At 40.4% G+C, this 25,500-nt stretch overlaps 1 protein-coding gene across 1 annotated transcript in view; it reads right to left on the reverse strand.

Moving 5' to 3' along the window:
• HLCS (holocarboxylase synthetase) overlaps positions 1 to 22,677 on the reverse strand; it is a 124,156-nt gene extending 101,479 nt beyond the window's left edge. Inside the window, exons 1-5 of the mRNA XM_064152501.1 lie at positions 22,444 to 22,677; positions 18,953 to 19,105; positions 13,653 to 13,815; positions 10,791 to 11,740; positions 7,420 to 7,602 (exon numbers count right to left, since the gene is read on the reverse strand). Of these exons, the coding sequence (XP_064008571.1) occupies positions 7,420 to 7,602; positions 10,791 to 11,740; positions 13,653 to 13,815; positions 18,953 to 19,105; positions 22,444 to 22,677 (1,683 nt within the window). The remainder of the gene's footprint in view (positions 1 to 7,419; positions 7,603 to 10,790; positions 11,741 to 13,652; positions 13,816 to 18,952; positions 19,106 to 22,443) is intronic.
• Positions 22,678 to 25,500: the final 2,823 nt, after the last annotated feature.

Here is a 25,500-nt window from a genome sequence, read left to right on the forward strand (position 1 = left end):
TACATTATAAAATTTGCTATAGAATTCCAGCTTCTTTTAAGCTTTAACCTCAGGGAAACGGATTAAAGCTGTGGTCTTGCTGTGCTGGTTAGTGGCATAGTACGATATGCTTATTCCACTAGCCACTTGGTGTAGATGTAATCTGACCCAACTGATGGGCAAGGCATTGTCCGGAGTGACATGGGTCTTTCCCAAGAATATCACCTAGACATCTGCCCTGAGGCTGGACAACTGTGAGTGGCAGGGTGTGTGGGAGTGTATGGGCAAGTGTCTAGGACAGTAACCACCTCAGATTTCACCCCTCAGCAAGTGCAAAACCCTGACAAACTGGTAAAGTATTTGGAGAAAGTATGTTGCCAGCCTGGAAGTTCCCAAGAGATAGAAATCACGGCAATATGTTGGGGCCTGGCCCATTCCTGCCAAAACCTGCTTGTGACTGTTCAGAGCATTCAGGGGCAAAAAAAAGTCTCTGGACCTACACACAGACCAGCAGACATTGTGGCTAGTTGGAGCCCAACAGCAGGCAGAGCATCTGCACCAGAGAACCAGCCTGCACCAGTATCCATCACCTCCATACAGGAAAAAGAAACATACAGAGTTGAAAACAGAGATGTCCTCCTGTCTGTATCCCTGGCCTCGAAAGAGAGCCAAGGCCAAGTAGTGGATGCAATGACTATCAGGCTCTAGCAATGTGAGGAAGGTCTCTTCCTCTGCACAGGCCTGTGTTTCAGCTGTGAAGGAATTGTCCCAGGACGTCCATCGATTCAAAAAGAGCATGTTCTTTTGCCCATCTATACAGTCCCACGTTGCAGCTATTAGGAGCTGGTTCTGCCCTGTCCAAGACAGAGAATCTGGGGGCTACACATCATAGCATATGCCATGGTTTTACTTATATGACCATGGGCAGGACATGAGGAAGTGGAATGGAAAACCCACTTCAGTCCTAGCTGTGAGAGTCTATGAATTACAAGGACATTCTACCCAGAATGCTGCCCCAGTTTCCAGTGGAAAAAAAATCACCCAAAAAGAGAAGAAAAACTGATAATGCTTCTGATCCTCCTGAAGGGGCTTCCAAAGTCACAAGTGATTCCCATGAGATGGAGGAGAGAGATAACTAGGTTTCATGGACTGCATGGAGCCAATGGCTTGGCAAGTTGAAGCCACAAGAGTATAAAGCTTTATCAGATACAGGCATACATTGTACTCTGATGCCATCAGGGTACAAGGGGTGGAACCCATTTGTATTTGGGTGTGACAGCGGGATCCCAAAAGCTGGATATATCAGAAGCCAAGCATTGGAATGCAGGCCACAGTTTGCTTTCACTTGGAGGGGTGGAAGAAGTCACTGGAATTGACTGCCTCAGGGGTGAAAACAACGTCCCACAGTTTAGCCTAATGATGAACTGATCCAGACTGTACTGGAGCAGGGTAGAGGTCCGGAGTATCTACAGTGAGAAAGCTGTTGTGCACTGCACTCGTTTTGAGTGAGAATGGGCAGTGAATGATCTATGGCACATGTTGTATGATGCTAACTGCTGCTGGGCATGATGTGGTATGGAATAAGGGGTGAACAATGTCATGAATCTGTTGATGAGCTACTTTCCCCCAATATCTTTGTGGGGAGGGGACTGCTTGTGAGAGCAGACAGTAAACAGACCTATTAGGAAACGACACTAAAAAAGTATGCAGAATAACAGAAGGTGGAGGAGAACAAATACACATTAAAACATGTAGTACTTATTCCACCTGTGTTCTACACCACTGTATGACATGGTAAGACTGTTTACTGAAAAACAAGAGGAAATAGTGAGAAACAAGAACCAGTATCTTGATTTCCATCTGCAAACCCCCTTCTCTTGCCCTTCGTATCCATCTTCACTTGTGCTGCACTTACTTTCAAGTCCCATAATTCATTCTCCCTCTGTATGCTAAAGAGTAAGGCCAGAAAACAGAGGAGCACCCTTCCTCTCAGTTACCCTGTTGTCACAGCCTAAGAAATTATTCTGTGCGTGGTAAAATACAGTAAATTACCACAATCACTTTCTTAACCATTCACAAGTGTGAAGTAAAAAACACATCACTTTAAATCTCTACAGCTTATTCTGACATGCTATTCAGTTCTCTCTTATGCCTAATACTGGCATGGAGCTGGTGCACGAAAAAGCCCTAAGCAGCCTAAGCACTTCTGAGATTGGACCTTTTTGTCCATGCTGGAAGATCAAAGGATTTAGCTAGCAAGTTTCTCATCAAGTAGACACAAACCTAGAATCACTCTAAAATGAAGGTAGCGTGAATTCTCTTAAAAGTAGCTTTTTTCTTTCTTCTGACCAAGAGAGCTCTGAACTGTCAAAGTCAGAGACAGGCCAATGTACATTTAATATCAGAGCTACTGGCAATCAACCACAAACAACCATCCCCTGTCAGAGGGCCATTTCTTTCAGAACCATGTGCTTAAAACACTGGATTCTAATAATAGTTCCCACTGTTTGCCAGACACTGGACAGAAAGCGGTGTTCAAAAAAATGACAACACTGAAATACTTCTGGCTTACATTTGGTGTTTGCAAGTTTCGGTATTGAAAAATACACAATAATTTGAGGAGGGGAGGTGGAATACAAACCATCCTCCCTGCACACATACAGTTCAAACTCTTGCAAGCTAACAAGTAATTTTGAGTTTATTATGGGAAAAAAGCATGGAGTTAAATCACAATTAAAAACATGTATAGCACTTTGCTAACAACCCTTGGGTTAAGGTTTACAGATAAATTCTTCAGAAAGCCACTTAAGAAAAAAAAAAAGCACACTACCTGTCAGAATGTAAATGGTTTGCCAAATGAACTGCACTGCCTAACCAGCCTAGCAGAAACACAGCTTGTCACAGCAGAAAGTTCCAGACACGGCATACATTAAATCAGTTGCCCAAAAAGAAGTAGTTGTTCCAGCTATACACATTTTACTGGTACAGACGTGTTTACATTGCTGTATCTATTCTTCTTCCCTGAAGCAATTTTGTCATAGAAGACATTTTCACTCCCAGCCAAGAGACAAACTCACAAAGCAATCCAATACAAAGATTTCTTGCAATAATGCACTGTTTATCCGAAATACTACACCTGATTTGTTAACAAAACGGGGGAAAAAAGGTTAAACTATGTATCAGTGACTGACAGAATCCTTTTAGATCTTTAATGTTGTGTGCTTTTCATTCAACATTTTTTCAGCTTTTAGGTTACTTGCAAGTTAGAGCAAAAAGCAAATGTCCTCTCCAAAATAAATATTTCCAAAGGGCTCCTGCTTTTTGTCCTACTGCCTAAAACAAGTAGGGATGATGAGATTACACTTTGAGGATGTCTCCTATTTTGTTGATTAGTTTCAGTTCACTTTTTAAGGATGAAAATTTGAATAGCAATAAAACAGTGGCTTTGAAGTTTCAGTATAACTATCCCTGTGTGGTAGTTTGGGTGTTACCCACCCCCCTACACTTTGTACATCACCCAGACTAGATTCAGTCAGCTCTAGAAATGGAATGAAGCTTATATTTACAGCTTAGCACAACATACAAGCAGATATTTACAGTATATACAGTTATAGACAGAAATATACAAGTTAAAAGGTAATACAGAAACACAACAGCCCATCCAGAAACCTGAGTCCCCAGGAGGGGCTCCCAACTGCCCTTCCACCTTCTACCACCCCTCTACCTTACCCTAGATGTTGCCTTGTGCCCAAGGAAGAATGGTGGATCGGCCAGGGGGGTTAGGAAGCAAGTGGATTAATCAGAGAGGTGGGAGGTGAGGTTAGAGAGAAATGCAGCCCACAGCCCAGACAGAGGGCAACTGCCTTATCTATGTTTGGATTCTTGCTCTTATACCTCTCAGCAAGCCTATGAGTGAAGCAGACATCACCATTGTTTCCCTTTCACAGCCTGTAATCTAGTTCTTCTCACCAAAACATTCTAGCTAGCTTCAAACTAGCACACCTGACTTTTTTAAAAACAAAAACTCTGAAGTTTCACAGTTGAGCCTCAAGTTCTGCAACACACATTAATTTTCATGGAAATATTTCAGAAACAATGGCCTCAAAATATACCCTGAAATCTAGGGTCATTATAGTATTAGCAGACAGTTCAAGTTTGCTGTCCTCAAAGAAAGATTTATTCACAATAAAGTAACTCCATACTTTCTTTGCCGACATAAGAGACTTGGAATTTAAAAACATCCAATGCCATCACAGAATCAAAACTGCATCTCAAGACATGTAAATTTGGTCCAACAGCATTCTGCCAGTGCCAGCACCCTGAGCTACTCAAACAGGCTGCCGCACCCTTGTGAATGCAGTATTCTGCATCTCAAAGCATCCTTTACAGTTTGAAATTCAAGAGGTCCATTCAAGTGTACTTTAAAATTATTCTTTCTGTTTAAAATAAACAAGTGTTAAAGCCTCCAACTTCAAGCTTCACACAATAAGTCTGTACTGATTCTTCATTACTCTGGAAGAATGTACTGTTTAAACCACAGTTACTGGCCTAGCTGAAGTAATGAAGACAGATTACATCCCATAATTTGTCCACCATCCATTTGGAAAATATTGGATAAAGTGACTCAGCCTAACACAGCCTGAGTAGTAGTCAAGTTTAAAAGGCTTTAGCTTAGCAAATGTGTGGGTGTAATATATTTCCTAATGGAAATAATCACTATGATGACAAATCTCTCTCATTCTTCAAGGAGTGAATTCTTGGTTTGAAACCTAGAAGATGTTATGCTGAAACTTATGGCAATAAAATACGAACCCAGCATTTATGTCTGAAAAATTACCCTTTAAGACAGCAATGTGGAAGAGTAAATATTGAGTGTTTTAAGGCAAAGCTGCAGAAAAAAATCAGATCTCTATGCTTGAAGCTGCAACTGAACATATGGATGCCAGACAACAGGCTTACAGTGATCACCATTTGTTTCAACACTTTGATTTCACCCTGCACCACAGTAACAGAGAATTTTCTTTTCACAGCAATGTACAAGTCTACAATTTGCTCAACTGCTTTACACCAGATGAGGGAAACAGGAAAAGCAAAAAGTGATGTATTTCAATATCAGTACCTGGCTCTAAAATTACATGTAACACCAATAAGTTGTGCAGATTGAGCTCTAGTTTCAACCATCAAGTAACCTGCCTTTCATACTATATTGCTTTTGGTTCAAATACTGCCTTTGTTGCTGTTGCAGCACTGTACTATTGATAAAGTTCATAATCTAATCCATACTATACTACAACAGATTTTTCACAGTTAACTGAATTTTACAAAGAAGACAGAAAGATCATTAAGTCTTAATAATCAATTTTATACCAGTTGGCATAATAATTTGATGGGCTTACTAACAGCATCGCAATAATGATACAAAACCAAAACAAGATTGTTCAGAAGAAAGAAAAGAGGAGCTATCTATTCATATAATAAAGCTGAGAAAATTTTATTTGATGTCCAGAATGTAGTAGAAAATAGACCTGATGAAATACTGAAGTGACAGAGGAAAGGGGAAACCAAGGCAATGACATAGAACAGCATACAGCTCTACTGTAAACTGAAGCCTACAGATCAGAAAGAAAAACAAACTAACAGAACAAGCATTTTAGATGTAAAGAATTTAAAGGCAACCAAAATAATGATTCTTCTATCAGGTACAATTCTGGTATCTCCTTGCTCTCTCAGAAAACAGCAAGATGGACACAGAACATGATGTATGGAGGAAAATAAATACCTTGTTAAAAATACAAACTATTACATGCTCCTTATTTACTTTAATGTGTTACCTCTTCATTATTAACTGTAGTTTTTACACACTAATTGCAGCTTCCTTACATAATATTGTGGAAACATGCCATGGGTAAAGCAAAAGGTATGGAAACAATGACTACACATACCAGCACAGAAAAACTGCCATTTTGGCAAAAAATAAAAAGAAAAAAGGAAAAACAAATCAAAGAAAAAAATATTAAAGCCACCACGACAAGAAACATGCACCACAATCTGTGGAAAAGCAACATTTTTTAAAAGTTAAAGTTTATATTGAAATTAACTATACATTGCAAAAAATATCTTTAATAGATGACCTGCAATCCTGCAATGTGCCACTAGATGGCAAGTCTGGACAGTAATTAGTTCACTTTTTTTTTTATTCATGGTTTGTTTGAAAACGGCAAATGTGTAGGGAAAAAAAACCAACCCTGAAAGAGGACAGCAAAAAAGGGAAGCGTTAAACAATCAATCTGATTGATTAAAAAGAGAAACAATCTCATTAAACAAAAAGATAAACAATCTCATTAAACAAATCTCTTGTAAAGACCAAATTTAATACTAGTCAGAAAGGTTAAATGGGTCTAAGCTTTGTTTCCACATCTCCCACATAAAACGATAATCAATTTTTACAAATTTACTGCCCACAGACAGGGAGGAACTTTTTATTTTATTTGGCCACAGCACATTGGCTGTAGCAACAATCAGGATCCAAGACCTGGAGGAAGGTTGAGGAGGCAAGCAGGGTAGGTCTTGGGAAAGTAGGTTTTAACTTACGCAAGGAATTGATAGTTGGGATTCCTTGAGAAGCAACCACAAATGGGTTAGGGGTGCACAACATATCTATAAGAAGAGGATGAGGGAGCTGGGTTCATTCAGTTTGGCAAACAGCAGAGCAAGATGTGATTTATAACAACCTGTAACTACTTGAGTTGAATGACAGAACCAAATCAATTTTCATAGTGCCAGACCCTTACATTAGCAGGGAAATGAGATGTCTGTCTTAAGCATAACTCAATTATAGAAGTCCTTCACAATTCTTCATAGCAACATCTCAGACTGAGACGCCCAGAATAGTCAGCCCACCACTTGAATTACAAGAAACTAACCTATTTCCAGAAAATATTACAACATCTGCATGACTAAAGCTCTTCATTGTGTAATCAGACACTCTCCCCTACTCATCCAGGTTAGACAGTTTTGACCTGCTACACCATTTTCTGTAATTTGGGCTTCATCTTTTGTTGTCAGCCTACACAGAACTTTCTACTTCATACTAAACCAGAAAAAAATCCTCTCACTCAGTCACTTCTTTCTGTAGCTTACCACAGCCTTGTGTTTTGGTTTCCCAGAAGCATGTAAACAAGCATAAAAATTCTTAACAGCAGTATAGCAACTGTATCTGAAAAGTTAACTTTGCACAATTTCCCAATGGCTAAATTCAAAACTACTACCAGCAGCTGACAAAATAGTGATAGTGTAGAAGTAGAACTTTCTTACCTGTAATACATACATAAATCTCTCCAAACAAAAATACCACATGAGAAATAGGATGCATTAAAGTAAACATTGAGATTTACTCCGCAAGACCAATTCGAACAACTGAAATGTAATCTGAAGCTTTACCTCATCAGAAGACAGAAGGTAAATAGGTGTTAATGGAGGAATTTTGCTTAATTCACAACTCAGGCCAAGTGATACCAGGATCTCCTTCAGAACTTCGTATCTCTTGCTATTGCTTAGCTTAAGCAAATTAAAATCCTCTTCGGTTTGGATGTCCTTAGAATTAATATCCATTTCCAAGTGTGCCTGGCAGGAGATGTGCAAAGGGTATTACAAATATTATTTTATTGGTATGTTTTAGTATGGCAGAGAGAGATAAGCACAACAGTTACGAAAACAGCTTCATCCTGACTGTGGTTGCTGCAATTGTGGGCAATTCAGAAGTTTCTCATGCCTTCATCATACCTACACACGTCAGTCTCTATTATCCTGATAAACTAAGGAATATGTATAGGTTCTGATTTAGGGATCCCAGTTGTCAATATAATACAACCTTACTTAGAATACAAAATGGCCTTTCTTAATAAACTGGTCTTCTGCTGAAGTTGCTCAAACTTGTACTTATTAACTTAAACATCTGCTTTCCATATCTGCTGGCAACCTGTAACCAACAGCAATATTGGTCATACTCTGGATTTTACAACAACAGAATTAAATTAAAATTGAAAGAAATTAATCAGAGGTTGCACAAGTTATGAAGAATTCAAGCTGAGAATGTCATTACTGTGTTGTATGATTTAAGTTGTAAGCAGTGCAGATAAAGAAATGCTTCTGTCTAAAAGAGAACTAAGAACCCTAGATCACTATCTTGATAGATCATTATCTTGTAAAGGATCATTTTCCAGGGCTGAAGCAGATGCTTAGAACTGAAATGCAGAAAACAAAAAAAATCCCTTATAGAACTTGGTTTTGTTTTTTGATTGGTTGGAGGTTTTTCGTATCCCACTCTACCTATACTAATTTAATGAAAATATGTAATTTTTGTTCATCTCATCAGTTCTGCACATTTTAATGATATTCATCTTTCATACACAATCTACTTCAATGAAATTGAGAGAAATATGCTGAAATGGGGTGGGAGAGAAACAGAAGAGTACTGAAAAAATGGGAACAAAAAAAGTCTGTGACAGAATATTTGATGGCTGATGTCACTGTCAGTCCCCTGTAGAGAAAACAATAAGGCTTTTCAAATCCAGACTGGAAGTCATTTGAAATTATAAAATGACACACTAATCCTTTTAATCTGACTTTTGAAGCTATATTGTACTGCTCTCTTTCTGGGGAAAACCTCTACAGTATTAAGTTTTACTACAGCACAAGGGTCAATTTAAACGGTACAGAAAAACAGGTTTTACCATGGAACTTGCAGGAATGAATAGCAACAGTATCTAATCAATTTTCTAGTACAAGCACACAGCACATGGGTGGCAAAGCTTTCTATGCAAAGCTATAAACATACTACTGTGTGTAACAGTTTCCAATAAGATAGCAGATCTAATCTGATAAATTTATAAGAGACAAAAAGCACACTTCTAAAAGAAACCCGATGAGCATCTCTGAACTGCAAGATTGATAGAAGAGTGTATGCTACCTGATACATGAGCAGTTGAATTTGAGTCCTCTGGGCTCCTGAAAGTTCTCCTGTAACTAAAATACTGGTAAAAGTAGGTCCTTGAATCTCTCATTAAGTTTGTTCAGCTATGCCTCCATTATATTCCTCATCTGCATAAATACCAGTAATTGAATCTTGCTCACAGTGTAACTGAAGTGGATATAATTGTGAACAGACACAGTAAAAAAAATGTTTACTACTTCTCCTCCTGAGGCTAACTCAAAGCATGCAAGTTGCCTCCACGTTCACTTTATAAATTTTACTACTAAATGGCTAAAACCTCCCTTGATTTAATAGCACAGGTTAGCTACCCAGATATTTTCTAAGCTGTCTGGTACCCATTATCAGCCTTTTTATCACTAGAACTTTAGCCAGATATCTGCAAATATTTAAATAATAAGTGACCAACAATTACCTTCAACACAGCCATGGAAACTTCCTCACCCTTTATCCAGAGACAGAAAGTAGCAGTAATAAAAAAAGATTATGAATATGTGAACTTATCTGTTGCTGAGCTTTTTGAGGGAACGTGGGTTTTGTTGGGTTGTTGTTTTTTTAACAGAGAACACACAACACTGTTAACACTGAAGAGATACCTACTTGCTAAGATATTATCATTCTTGGTTGAAAGAAAAATATTTCATCCCATTCAAGACTCTCCCAGTTCTCTCCTCAACTTCTAATCTATTTGTTAGGTTCAGAATGTTAAACAATTAGAAGTTTAAAGTCTAAAATAAGGCTTGGTAAACAAAACAAGCAAGCTTCCAGCAGACTAGATTCTCCTTCTCACTCCTCCCTCAGAAAAATAAATTGTAAGCATATATTACTAGCTGAAAACATATCGAGGTTTCAAAAAACAAGTCTTACTATTTTAATCTTGACAGCATATAGGAAAAAAGCATTCCAGTTGAATAAAGGGGTTCTTATAAATGACAGGAGAGAAAGGCCAAAGTCATGAACCAAACATTCACCTAGAAATTAGCCTTAATCAAAAAACAGCTAAAGAAACCATAAAATGGTTCATTTAGTTCATAACACTAAAGTACAAACAGAGTATCAAATGAGTAAATGGCAGCAATACTAGCAAAAAAATAACCCACAGACTTAGAGCAACAATGGCATTTCAGTACAGACTAACCTTTATCATGCAGTTAGTTCCTCCATCAAGAACTGTATAGCTTTTTTTCTAGACATGGCATGCAAAAACTAATGGAGGCTGTGACTCTCTCATTCACTAATTGGACCTCCAGAAGTTCTAGCTACCTTAACCTTAAACCTCAAGAGGAGATGTCTTTCAAGTTCCTTGCAAGAAGTACTTTACTTCCTTACCTGGCTCTCTCCATGGCAGTTAATAATTTTGTAAGTATATCTGGTTTTTCATCTTGTCAGTATAAGCTTTCACCCTGAGTCCACCTTCCTGCTGGCTCTTCCTGCTCTCATCTCTCAAAATATGGAAAATGTACAGCTGTATCTCTGCACAACTCCTAGCAGGCAGAAAAGGTTAGCTTTGCTCATAAAGATGCTTGCTTGCTATGTAAACCATCTCTCTCTACACCACCTACTGCGATCTTGCACGATGTATGTGTGCATGGTTACGCAGTGAAAACAATTAAGTAGAACAGCAGCAAAATTCTGTACCATTCTTTAAGCTTCAGGCTGATCAAGCGAAAACCATTCTGAATTCACAGCCCTAGTACCCAAACTGAGACATCTTGTCTTGACTATCAACCCCAAAAGCACTCAATAAGAACAAGTAAACTTCTTTACTACACCACAATCACATGTAGCAAAGGGCAAATTAATCCTTCTGCAGACACAGTACCTGAGAAAGAATGGCTTCTCCTCCACTGTCTCCGTAAGTTAGATGAACAATAACTCTGTCTTTATCAGCATTATTTAATCGACTCAAGGTCTTCATTTTGCTGGAATCTTCCTTCATGACTTCCTCAAAAATACAGCCACTGACCAAAAGATTTAACTTAATTTCAGTGCTGTCTGGTTTAGAGACCACTAGTTCATGAACTGTCTTCCTCAGTTTGTTTTTTCTCTTTATTTCTATGCCATCCAATGTAAAAGATGAAGAAAACCCTAGAATCTTTCCTCCTTTAGATAAAAACTTAATAAATTGTTTGCGGCTCTCCTCAGAAATAGGCTTCTCTGTGGCAATGACCAACAGCAGTGAATTGTCAGTCCATGGAGCTTTCAGAACTTGTTCCTCATGCAGCTGGTAGATGGTATAGCTGTCTGCATCAATGCATTCCTGAAGGACTGATTTGACCTGCTCGAATTTCACTTTTGCAGTTTCAGAGCCAAGATAAATCAATACATTAGGGGGCTTTCCAGCAAGGTTTACTCTTTTTACTTCTCTTGCTAGACGGTCATCATTCTTCTCTTCTAATTTCCTATTGAAATCATCAGAAAGTTCTGGAATGTTTTCTGCAGAAGCAAATTTGACTGCTTCAATAGTACTGTTTTCAAGCTGCAGGCATTCATGACAGCTGAAAACATGCAAGAGATGATGTTCTCCAGCCCCTGTCTCTTTGTCAGATAGACCGTTGGATTTATCTTCATGTTCACTTTCTTTCTCTAGCTCGGATTTCTCCTCTTCACCTTGTCCTGAAGACTCAGACACTCCTAATCCCAATTTAGCCATAGTCCCAGAAGCCGCAGTTGGAGTTACTTCATCCATTTGTGTACTGCTTAAACTTTGCTCTTTTACAGAGGGTGTCACCTGTGCCAACTCCTTCAGAGCAGATTCTTGTAAATGGACAGCTGGAAGAATTAAGGAATAAGAAAAGGGGGGCTATAAACTGATATTAACAAGAGCTATAATGAGTATCACTACCACATCAGGATTCAGTTTTAATCTCAGTACAAATCATCTACAACAGCACCTAGAATGTAATAATTTTGCTCTCATAACAGAATTCATTTACACTAATCATAGAAATTGGAAAGGACTATTAAAGGTCATCTGCTCCAATCCTCCCCAGCAGTGAGCTCATGTTACTCAGAGCCCTTTTCAACCTGACTGTTCTCCCCATCTCTTCTTCTGTACCCATGGTACTCAGCCTGTGGCACCTGACCATCAATGTTTCCAGGCATGTGGCTTCTACCACCTCTCTGGGCAAACTCTGACAGTTTTTCACCACTCTCATCATAAAAAAAACCCAAACAAAAACAAACAACCAAATGAAAAAAAACCAAACCTCTTCTTTGTATCTAGTCTTTATCTATCCTCTTTAGTTTAAAACCAGCAAGCCTTAATCTATTGCAACAGGCCCATCTGAAAAGACTCTCCCCATCTTTCTTATAGGCCCCCTTTAAGTATTGAAAGGCCATAATAAGGTTTCCCCACAGCCTTCTCTTCTCCAGGTTGAAAAGTCTTAACTCTCTTAGCCTGTCCTTGTAGAAGAGATGCTCCAGCCACGGATCATTTTTTTGGTGCTTCTACAGACCTGCCCCAAGAGATCCATGACCTTCCTCTGCTGAGAGCTCCAGAGCCGGACACAGTACTCCAGGTGAGGTTTCACCAGAGCAGAGCAGAGCAGCAGAATCACCACCCTCAACCTGCTGGCTGTGCTTCTTTTGATACAGCCCAGGATACAGTTGGCTTTAAAGGCTGTGAGTAAATACTGCCAGGTCACGTCAGGCTTTTTGTTGACCAGTACCCTCAAGTCCTTCTCCATAGGGCTGTTTCTCAATCACATCACCCCACAGCCTGTACTGTTACCACAAATTGACCCAATCCAAGGGCAGGACCTTGCACTTGGCCTTGTTGAACCTCATGATGTTCACATTAGCCCACTTCACCAGTTTGCCCAGGTCAATGACTCTTTGTTTCAGGAAAGTCTGACTGAGAGCACAAAATACGATACTTATAGGGCCCACTGAAACAAACTAACAATTACTGCAAGTGCAAACTAATGTAAAATATATGCACTGTTCACAGTAGCAATCCTGTGTTCTCAGCAGAACAATAGTTTAGGTATGGTAAAGTGAGGAAGTTTTCTTGAATGCCTTACACTGTTAGCTTGTTATTGCCTCTCTCTCTGCCCTCACCAACTGACAAAATGAAACAAGGGAAGTATCTTTGGAAAAATACTGATCTCTTAAGGAGGGCAAGGTGGAAAGTTACTTGCTGCTATTTTGAAACAAACTATTTTGAAATAAGCTAATAAAGTGATCATATTGAGTAAGACAGAGACATTGAACCTTGTCTCTTGCTGAAGGCTACAGATAAAAGCTTGGCACAAGCAAATGGGAGTTAAAAACAAAACAAACCAAACAAAAAACCCTGAACTGCATTCAGTCTGTAACGAGGGAGACACATCTGCAAGACTTGGGAGCTAAGAACATAAGGAATAAGTAGCAGATCAGCTTGGTCTGGAACAGTTCCCACATGCACACAATACCTCAAAAATGACCCTGAAAATATACTGAAAAGCAGGTGACTGGAGCACTCTTGCAGCTTCCATTCCTTTCTTGCATGAGTATTTTTTCAGAACAGCACCAAGTTTCACATCAGATACATTTGTGAAGTGGACTGAGATCAATAGCACTGTTTCAATACGAACTGAATGATTAGATGCAGTAAGGTGGATTGAGAACTGGCTGAATGAAGAGCTCTAAGGATTGTGAACAGCAACACTGAGTTTACTTGGCAGCTTGTGAATATACTTACAAACAATTTTCTGTGGCACCATTCCGTTATCCATTTGGAGCCTGTCTTCCATGAATGCTATTCCAAGGTTACTGAAATTATCTACACTTGCTTCAGCAATTAACTTGTAAGGCTCACCAGGTTTATAGGCAAATGGTGAACAATAGTCTGACCACCTCACAATCTAGAATAAAGCATATGCATGTTTTTTTTTCAGCTTGAAAAGGTTACAAAAAAGTATCAAAATATCAAGAGTGCTACAAATCTGCAAAATGAACTGCAAATAAAACTTGTCCTTTCTTTCCAAAGGATTGTACTATTAAAAAGACAACACAGGAATGTTATCAAACCAAAACTGTACAACTGGCAAGCCCAAGGACTGGAAGCAAATTTAAAGAAACTACTTACTTTAAAAGATAAAAAGTGTAGCTACTAGCACTATAGAATATTAAATCAGCACAATCACTTTTAATACTTGCTCCTGTGATACCTTGTGTTTTAAGCACCATTACATTTAATAGTATCATGAGAACCCATCTCAGTTAGAAAAGTCTTTCAGTTGGTAGTTCTTTCCACACAAATGTGCACCCTTTGGGACTATCAAGGTCAATGTATGAAATAGAATACCACCAAAAGAACCTACTGAGGAAGAGTTGTGTAGCAAGCTACACCTGCTATAAGATTCAGTCGTGGAAGTAAACAAAGCAGTATCCACACTAAGCACTGAAAGCACATTGGGAGTACAAATACATCTTTCCCAAAGATCAAGGCTACTAAAAGCTCCAATGCACAAACTGACAGGACAGCATTATTACATTCTGTAAGTAAAATTCAAATTGTATTTATTTCCAAGACACAGATTTCAGCACAAATTTAAAAAGCAATGCTGATAAAAAGAGCATAAGTAAACTAATTACTAGGGTTTAATTAAAGCATACACTATCAGAAGCATTAACTAAACATGGAAGATTCAAGCTGCTTATCTAAATTTAAAAATATGTTCTCCAGAGAAGTATTAGAAAAGTGATGCAGTTGTGTTTCTTTCTTCCAACTACACAGTTGCACCATCTTTGAGATCCAGTTTCAAGTTTAACTATAAAAGCCACAAGTGAAAGAGAAGTGAAAACCGTTTCAAGTTCCTTCTGAAAGGCACGAACATGAATAAAATACAAGTCTGTCTTCTGACTCCTAACTGAAAATTACCTTTTTAAACATTATGCTTATGAAAAAACAGTACCTACCAAAGCAATACTTACACAACTCATAGTCACAGTGGTTTACAAATCAATTTTGTAAATAAAAACTGAATAAGGCATCTAATTGCTGTAAAAGTCCTGTGAATGGTACCACAGCTTTTATCCTTTATAAAGATACAAAATCCAATTGTTTTCCTGAGAATGTATTTCTAGAGACAATGAAACACTACCTGTTTTCATGACACAGAAGTAAATATATAGCCTTCACCATACACTCGGAGGAAAAGCACAATTTCCACACAGTAGTCCCAGCACTCTGTCACTGTCATCATCACACTGGCACAGGGACACGCTGAACAGAATCCAGCAAAATGCCATAGGGATGACTGGGGGACTTAAGCATCTCCCCTACAAAGAGAGACCGAGAGAGCTGGGGCTGTTTAGTCTGGAGAAAACTGAGAGGAGATCTTAACAATGTATACAAATATCCAAAGGGTGTCAAGTGGATGGGACCAATCTCTTTTTGCTGGTCAGAAGCAATAAGACAAAGTGCAATGGCTGTAAATTGGAACATAGAGGGTTTCATCTCAACATGAGGAGAAAATTCTTTATAGTGAGGGTGACAGATCACTGGAACAGGCTGTCCAGAGAGGTTGTGGAGTCTCCTTCTCTGGAGACCTTCAAAACCCACCTGGATGTGTTCATGTGTGAACTACCCTAGGGCATCCTGCTTGTCAGAAGGGTTGGACTCAATGATCTCTGGAGATCCCTTCCAATCTCTAAAGTCCTGTAATTCTTTGATTCAAAACATTCATGCTTTTGTCAGTACACACAAAATGTTCCTCACTGATTAAATACAGTGTGACTCTTTGGAAAGCACAAAATGCAGGTGAGCTTTTGGATATTTACTTGCTCATAACTTTATTACACTGCCAACTGCAGTAGATCAAGAGGTATGTTTAGCTAAGTGGTTTAGATAATATTCAAAAGAATCTGTTTTGAGTTTTTTACTTCAAGGTATTTCCCACGGGAACAAGAAGGAAGAAACAGATTTCACACAACCTCAATGCTTGCACCTCCTAAGTCATTCTCAATGACAGCCTCTAATGAAGGGAACACAGATGAGACCACCCAGCATATTCTCGTATTAGTAGTCCTTGGTTATCTAACTAGAAAACTGGCTGGGCATCTTCTGATGCACCACCTGTATTAACTCTTAATGAACAAACTGAGTTTCTAAAAGAGAAAAATATAGCAGTGTGTAGGCAGTGTGTTGGAGTCTACCACAAGGTTAGCTGTTGGCTTTAACTTGCTGATTAAACTCCCAATCTGTAACAAAAGAGCAAGTAATGGCTTCAAACTAGTCATACTAGAACATATAGTTGGTGAAAGCTAGCCAAAAATTCATGACAGCTGTATAACTCAGATCCTGAACTCCTGGACATAACCACTCAACAGTAAAAACAACAACTACCTCCATGACTGTACCACAAAGAAATATCATCTCTACAATTACAGAATGCATGTTTCTGTCCATATTCTGGACATCCTAGTATTGACCAGTTGTGAAGCAGAACAAAATCACAGAATGGCCTAGGTTGGAAGAAACCTACTTAGTTTACCTCCTAGAAAGAGGGTGGGTAGGGGCTAAGACTGCAGAACCCATCTCAAAGCAATAAAGCCATTTGTGAATGAGTTAATGTGGCTATTTCCCATGTGCTCGAAGGAAACATGAGGCCAGTGGAACGAGACTCAGAAGATGTCAGCAAAAGAAGCAGCAGAATTCACGAGTTTCAGTGCTTCTAGTCCTCACACTCTGAGCTTCATGGAAATAATGCTGTCTGATGCAACACTTATCTGGACATCACTCTTCTACGGGGCAAAGACTAACATGCCCCAAAAGCATGCTCTGTTCTAGAATTGACAGGTCTCCATGGAGGCTGAAGGCACTAAATATCTGATTGCAAGCACAAACCTGAAATTGTGCCCATTTCCAATCTGTCCTTCTGCTTCTGCACTCAAGTTACATAGGGACTATTTACCAACCACTTTGCTCTCAATGTTCACTCCAGCAGAGGATTCCTGGATCATCTCCCAGAACAAGTGGCCTGGAAAATATATTTTCTTTATGCAAGGAAATGCACAGGCCACAAACACCTGTACATGTGACAGGTTTCCTTTAATTCCAAAAAGGATATTGAAGTGAGATGACTGAAAGCAAGAATGACAGATGGTCCTTTAGGGTGCTAAGCAGGGGCCATTTAGGAAGACATCAACTACCCTCAAGTAATGATCCCAGCTTGTAGCACAGCCTGTTGAATAATGGAAAGGTTCTGTTGATTTTACAATCCTCCAGCGACAGGACTAGAGGTTTTACTCCTGTGAATCCAGTGATATCCTAGCACATGTGTTTCTCCATTTCTCCCATTTTCAGTAGGCAATAGGATCCATTCTATCATCTTTGGTACAGAAAGTAAACAGCACACACAACAGACTGCCTTAGAAAGAAACTACAACAACCTGTACACCTCAGAAGATCCTTCCTCTGCTAGGTACATTCATCTTTTGCTTTGGGTCAAAAATCTTTCCTCCCCTTCAGACCTGCATTCAAGCTGAGACACTTAAGCAGCAAACAAAAGAAGTTATAAACACAACAAAATTTAAGGACATCATTTCAGGATCATACTAAGTTTTTATAGGGTCTAGACACTATTTTTATGCATAACCTGTTTTGAGATCGTAGGTAGTCAGTGATTCACATTGTACAATATCATCTTTTAAATCCATATCTTTGTACTTTCAATGTAGTAATGGAGAATACAACTTTTCAGACTTCAAGGTACTTAGAATATGATCATTGTTTAAGTATAAATTAAACTGAAATCTTTATGGCAAATAGATCTCTGGATGCCTCAGTAACATTTTGTGAGTGGCATGCATTAAAAGGCACACACAACATATAAAATTCCAATCAAAATGTATTGCCATTCCTCCACTGCATTTTACAGAAAAGCAAAGAGACTAAAAGCTTGATTTTGGCCTTACTTCTGCAGATCGACACAATTATCCAAACACATAATGCTTTAACTTGTATCTATAAATCACAAAGAAAAGAAGCATCCCAGAGAGACTTCTATTTCAATTACAACTTTTAACAACCACTTGGTTGAGGGCTTGAAGATCTTTTCAGAAATCTTAACATATGTATGCTCTCTATATTCTGAGACATTTGTTGCAGCTAGCGTCAGGCACAGGATGCTCAGCTAAATGGACTTCTGCTCTGCCTTTGTACAGCAGCTTTCAAGCACTTTTTTCTATTCAGTGTACCTAACCACATATGTCTTATTCCAAAGTCCCAGTGGAATTCTTCAGTTTCTACCCACAGTCAAAAAGTGTGCTACTAAAAAGACCTACGGGTCTCTTTGAAGCATACAGTCAAACTGGAGTACTAACAGTGATTAATTTTAGTGAAGATATTAACCTTTTTATTCTAAACAATATTATAAACATAGAAAGTCTAGCTACCACTGTTTTTTTTTTTCCCTTTCAAATGTTTAAGGTTGATACCTACCAAATTACTCATCTGTGCTACTTTCTATGCAACAACAAGAACTACTGTTGTGGGTTAGGAACTTTCCCCTCCCACGACTGAAATTTACCAGACTAGCTCAGACGGCTTGGAAATAAGATGAAGCTCTATTTACAGCAAAGCAAAATTTACAAGCATCTATACAGGGTATATTTACAAGTGTTTACAATTACATACAAAGTAAAATACAGAAATCCAAACCCCCTCCCAGACAAAGAAGACTGACCAAAAGGGGATCAAAGCAACCCTCTCTGCTCTCTCTTTCTCCCTCTACTTTCCCAGACAGGGAACAAAAAACAACCAGCAAAGCTTGCCTTATTATTCGTTAGTGGAGCAATTACAGCAGAGTGAGAGAGAAGCAAAAAGAAGCAGTGTCCCAAACAAAGTGAGACAAAATGTTTACTTTTTGTCTTTTAATCCCTTTCAGTAAACCAATGAATTATATTAACTTCATCATTATTTTCTTTTTACAACCAATGATCTAATTTCTCTCATTAAAATATTCCAATTAACCTCAAACCAGCACAACTACTTACCTCTTTTGAAGAGCCAGGCACTTTCTGTAAATTATCTGTCTGAGCTGAAACACTTTCTGTCACAAAAGCTATATGTTCTGGTTTAAGTAATTTATCAGGATAAATAAAAGGAGAAATGAGAAGCAGACTCCATCTGTTTAAGTCATCAAGGAACTGAAAAAGAAAGGAAAGAAAAATAAGTATGCATAGCAACCATCTGATTCAATAACTCATTTTCACATTATGCCCAACCTCAACTAAAATCTAACCTTAAACATTTCATACTCCTCATTAGGAAAAAAAATATCTGAGTCATCATCAGGAACACATCGAAAGTAGAATTAAAAGCAAGAAACAAGCTTTTAAGTCAATTCAGACTTCAGCTTTTGGATTTACAGGAAAAGTTAACGACTGGGCTGCAAGACCACCATGCCACTAGCAATGACTATTGCGGGCCATTTGCAACTGACAACATCATTCATTCACCCTGATCCGCCTCTCCCACGCACACTGCAGTTCACCTTGCCTCTTCCTTTCTGCTCCTCACCCGACTACACAAATCTATGGCCCTGCTGTCTCAGTTCTCATAGCTGCAGGGCACTGCCTGCTAGTTAGCAGGGATTGAGAAAGCAGTCACTACACAGTCAGCTTGGTCAGTTACTTATAGTCCCTCTACCTGGAGGGCTTGAATAACAAACCTTCAGGAAGCATACAGCCCCACTGCTAAGCCCTATACACTCTCTCGACACCCACCTGCCAAAAGACCAACTGACCTGTGAGCCACAGGTGACCCAAGAATTACATACAATGCAGGTTTAACTTTTAGATCCAATTTGCAAAGTTTCAGGACTTCCTTTATGAAGCTGGTTATCTAAAGGCAGTTGTATCATTGACATGCACAACATCAGGACAAATTCTTTAAGAAGTTATTTGAAAAATCTTCTTAGTATAGTTGAAATAAAAGGTGATTTTTTTTAAAAAAAATCAAGTCCCTACATATTTGTAGCAAGCTTACTCACTCAGCATGTTATTCTAGAGTTAAAGCTGTAACTCATTCAAAATTAACGTGTCCATAAGGTCCTCTTAGCAGACCACTGTACAAACATTTCAGTCATTACATTATAAATATGATTCTCTCTCTTCTCCTCACAAATGACCACATAAAGCTCAATAGCTGGAATCAGTAGACCAAAAAATAGTTTTAAGAAACTCAAAGCTTCTCAATACATAATCTGATCCCACATAGTATTACATCAAGTTTTGTGCACAGGACTTAATTTTTCTACCATATTATAAAAGTGGCAAATATTAGAATTAAATATGCTGCTACTGCTACATCAGAAACACATGCTTTGCACACTTGCAGTTATTTTAAGTGAAAACATGAGAGAATTTTCCTGTAACACACTGTGTGCATCACTCCACATTTAAAATGAAACTACACAGTATTAAATCTATGGGGATAGAGGTAATTTACTTTCCGAGCCTTACTGAGCACAGAAGCTGCAATAGTAAACATTGCTACCTTTCACAGGAAAGTGAACTAAACTTATAAAGCTCTGTATTATCTTAAGCATCCAATTTGATTACAAAGATCAAACAAAAAACTTCACAAGTTGCCATTTATGGCTCGATGGTATCTTATCTAAGGAAGTTACTGATTACAGTCCTGAGGCAGTTGTACCTACTCAGAAAGCAAAGTATCTTAGCTAGCTTCCTAGAAGCTGAAAAAGCATGCCAGTTAACTTTCTTCCCTTCACAGTGCCCGCAGATGATGTAGAGAGCTCCAGCGATGCTGTCTTTAGTGCAACCAGGTCAGCGGCTTTACATGCCATACTACTGGGGTGCAGGCTGGCAGGCAGCTTCCACAGGGATTATACAAGTCAAACCCAACTAGTAACTTCTGATACATGTTTTTTAAGAGACAAATATATTTTCAATAACAACACTGACTTTATGCCAAACTTAAAGCTAGACTACAGTTCCCTAAGGGCTTCCTAACTCCCAGTAATAAACTGACAAGTTTATAAAGTCAGTCTGCATGCGTAACACAGACGACAGGGGAAAAAAAAAAGTGCTTACTGTGCAAGGATGAAGGAGAAGAGATTTCAAAAATGAGCAGAAGTGGAGCACAGTAAAGCATAAATTAGCTATAATATTATTTACAAAATAAAGGCAGAACTCACCTAAACATAAAGACAATTACTTGGTTTTGGTTTTAAGAGCTTTATTAAGATACACATTAAGTATTTTACCTTTCCTGTGAGAGATTATGAGACTGTCACCATCGAAGTGTGAAGCAATCTGAGCATTAGATAATAAAAGACTACTTTCAACTAATAAAAGATAATGAAAGACTATTTTCACTGCACTGAAAATATTCTTTGCCCACTGAATCTGAAAAGCTTGTTTCTTAAAGAGTAGCACTTAGCCAGTGACATGTTTCATAAATACATCTCAGTCACACCCATTTAAGTAAAAGGTGCAACAAGCAAAGTAACTTCCACAAACGCACACATAAAATAGCAAGAAAAGAGAGAGCAAGAAGATTCTTATCCACATTAATCCCAGTATTTAATGACAAGTTTAGACTAAGCCAACATTCATTTAAATAATTTCACATGCTTCGGGGCAGATGACAGAGGAGTTCCACTTCTAAAGCTGAAACTCAGAAGCAAGCTTACTTTCAGTTTTACTTCTTAAGATGTTAAGTGACACATAAAATCACAAGTGATTTTCACAGATGGTCGTTTTGATGTAACCTTCTTCACTTGAAAGAATGTTTTGTAGCCAAAAAAGCATACAGCTCTCCCTAACCGAAAGCTCAGTTCAGACTCCATTAGATTCAACCACGTTTTAAATCTGACACACATTTTGAGTGCATAAACACAGCATATATTTTTAGACCAAAGCCTTCTATGTGCTAAAAGCATGTTACAAATATGGAAAACACTAACAAGTTCTCCTACGTGCTCCGATTGCCATAGCTGTACTTAACAAGGCTGCACTTCAAACGCATATAGTAATAAACCTTAACTTACTCCCTAAGCCGACAGGGTATACGCTACGGAAGAGAGGCAACTACAACTGGACTTTCTATTACGGCAATTACCTGGGTCTTATCTAAGACAAGCAGCGCTGTGACAGGCCCGGAAAGCTACAGAACCTATTTTTCAATCACGAGTCCCAGCCCGCTGCTGAAAAGATCGCTCTCACACGCCGAACGAGAAAGAGCAGCCGCTGCTCCCCTTTCCCTCCGGGTTGCGCTCCCTCAGCCCACCACTTAAACCCTGTTCCCTTTCCCGTGGCAGGAGGCGCGGCCAGGCGCGGAGGTGGGGGCGGGGAGGGAAGGGTCGCGCAGTTTCGCCAGCGCTCGGCGGAAAAGGCGGCCCGGCGTTGCCACGGTAATATGGAAGTTAGCCGCCGGCACGGCTGCTTCCCTTCCCCAGCGGTCCAAGGCACCGCCAGGCGAAGCGCCTCCCAGGCCTCAGCCCACGACTCAGGGGCGGTACCTGCGTCTCGTCCGTGAAAAAGACTTTGTTCCCTATTCCGAGGCAGACTCTCTCCTCGGGCGGCACCTGCCTGTGCAGCTGCCGAGCAGGAGGCGCCGGGGGGCCGGCGGCGCAGCAGGAGAAGGTGAAGGAGCAGGGGGAGCGGTGGAGGCGGCGCACAGTGCGGCGGATGAGCGCAGCCGAGCAGGGCCCCCAGCGCGCCCATAGGTAGAGGTAGCAGAGAGTGATCAGCATGGCGCGCGCTCCCCTCCCCCGCCACGCCCCGCCACGCCCCGCCTCGCTCCCGCCCCCGGCGGGGAAACCCCCGCCCCGCCGGCACCAAACAGAAAGCAGCGCGCTGGTTGGGCGGCCGCCCGGGCGCTCTCATTGGCTAGCGGAGATTTAAACCCCGGCGCGGAGATTTAGGCGCTCAGTCAGGGAACTGCTCCGAGTGGGGAGAAATCTCCAGGATCAGCGAGTCCAGCCGTTGGCCTCCTACCATCATGGCTATTAGACCGTGTCCCGAAGTGCTGTGTCCACACGTCATCTCCCTGAACAGCTCATTGCAACACCTGACCACTCATTCAGTGAAGAACTTTTCCTCGTATACAATCTAAACCTCCCCTGCTGCACCTTGAGGCTATTTCTTCTCATTATCTGACACTAGGGAGAAGAGACAACTCCCACCTCACTACAGTCTCCTTTCAAGTACTTGTAGAGAGCTATGAGGTCTCCCCTCAGCCTCCTCCAGACTAAACAATCTTAGTTCCCTCAGCTGCTCCTCCTAATGCCTGTTCTCCAGATCCTTCACCAGCTTTGTTGCCCTTTTCTGGATGTGCTTCAACAACTTGACGCCTTTCTTGTAGTGAAGGCCCCAAAACTGAACACACTATTTGAGATGTGGCCTCATCAGTGATGAGTATGGTGGCATGATCACTTCCCTACTCCTGCTGACCACACTACTCCTGATAAAGGCCAGGATGTTTTCGGGTTTTTTGGTCACCTGAGCACACTGCTGGCTCATGTTCAGCTGACAGTTATCCGGCATGTCCAGGTTCTTTTTCTGCTGGGCAACTTTCCAGCCACTCTGCCCCAAGCCTGTAGCACTGCATAGTGTTCTTGTGACACAAGTGTAGGACCCAGCACTGGGATTTGTTAAATCTTATAGAGTTGACCTTGGCCCACTGATCCAGTCTGTCCAGGCCTCATTGCAGATCATTCCTATCAGCAGATCAACACTTCAATCCAGTTTGGTGTCCTCTACAAACTTACTGAGGGTGTACTCAATTCCCTCATCCAGATCATTGATGAAGGTATTAAAGAGAACTGGCCTGAAAACCGGGCCCAGAGAACACCACTAGTGACCAGCCAACTGAGCTTCTCAGGGAATCCTGCAGCCTCTGCTCTCTAAAGCTAATGCTGTCCTGATGCTAATGGGTTTGGATGAACCCAGCAGTTCCATGATGTGGTTAGGGGTTGTGTGATGTGCCCTTCAGTTCTGTACATCACACAATGTCATCTATATCATGGATTCAATAGAGGGAACTGAACTCAGTGTTTCTACTATGGGGACTGGTTTGCTATACCATTAGCTGCATTTGACCCTGTCATTATGAGTCACAGAAAAGTGTGTACCTAGTAAGGGCAACAGTGAGAGAGCAAAAGCATCCATCGCTTGTTTCTGTGCACGAGAAAGGAGTTCATCTTCCTCAGAAACGGCTCGACACTGCCACCTAACTTTATTTCAGGGTCCATGGTATCCTACAGGAGCAGTATCCCCTCTATCACAGAATCAGAGGAAGTTCTCAAGTCTCCAGGTCCCATACCTGTTTCAGCATTGCCCTCAGAGTGCAAAGTGGGCACAAACAGATGCATTTGATTTCAGCGGCTTCATTTTATTCACTGAACAAGAAGGTGAACTCAGGGCTCAGTGGGCTGGTCACTGAAGACAAAGTGAAGCCTGCTGGGGAGTAAAAACTGCAGGATTTGCACGTGCTATGCATGCTGCAAACACAACTTGCCACTACAGAAGATGCAACAGAGGTTGAAAGGTATTCCTTGCTCCTTTGGTATGTCAATGCATGAAAGTTAATTAACAATTTCTGTATTTTCTGTGTTTTATAGGAAAGGTGGTCACAACACTGAGCTCTGTGAAAAGACAACATTTATCAGTCTGATCCTTGTTGGTATTTAGTGGGTGAGTGAAAAGAGATGGGGGAGGAAGGCGAGAGTAAAAATGATGAAAAACTGGAAGAAGCCCATACCAAGTTGCAGCTGCCTGATACATGACAACTGTCTCCTGAACTGGGGTGAAGACACTTTTTTCCCTATTATTCTGAATCCAAAGCTTTGTATGTGCTTGGAAATTTACAAAAACAGATTCCTTAAATGGATGTCCAGCAACAACATGCTGACACTGCAGATAAACAAGGAACAAACTGTCCCTGCACATTTGGGAGCAGGCATCAATACAAAAAAAAAAACCTCCACCAGTACTACACCAGACATTTTTACTTCTTCAAGTCTACAGTCACAGCAGAAGCTGTGAGAGCAGAAGCTGCTGGAGAGCAGCCAGGCAAAGAGAAACCTAGAGATACTGGTAGATAGTAGGCTGAACATGAGCCAGCAGTGTGCCCAGATGGCCAGGTGAGCCAATGGCATCATAGCCTGGATCAGGAACAGTGTGGCCAGTAGGACAAGGGAGGTTATTCTTCCTCTGTACTCAGCAAATGGTCAGGCCACACCTTGAGTACTGTGTCCAGTTCTGGGCTCCTCAATCCAAGAGAGATGCTGAGGTGCTGGGACATGTCCAGAGAAGGGCAATGAAGCTGTTGAGAGGCCTGGAACACAGCCCTGTGAGGAGAGGCTGAGAGAACCAGGGCTGTTTAGCCTGGAAAAGAGGAGGCTCAGGGCTGATCTTATCACTGTCTACAACTACCTGAAGGGAGGTTGTAGCCAGGTGGAGGTCACTTTCTTCTGCCAGGCAACCAGCAATAGAACAAGGGGACACAGTCTCAAGTTGTGCTGGGGTAGGTATAGGCTGGATGTTAGGAGGAAGTTTTTCACAGAGGGAATGAT

This window comes from Pogoniulus pusillus, chromosome 12 (genome assembly GCF_015220805.1).
Source record: "Pogoniulus pusillus isolate bPogPus1 chromosome 12, bPogPus1.pri, whole genome shotgun sequence".
Lineage (NCBI taxonomy): Eukaryota > Metazoa > Chordata > Aves > Piciformes > Lybiidae > Pogoniulus > Pogoniulus pusillus.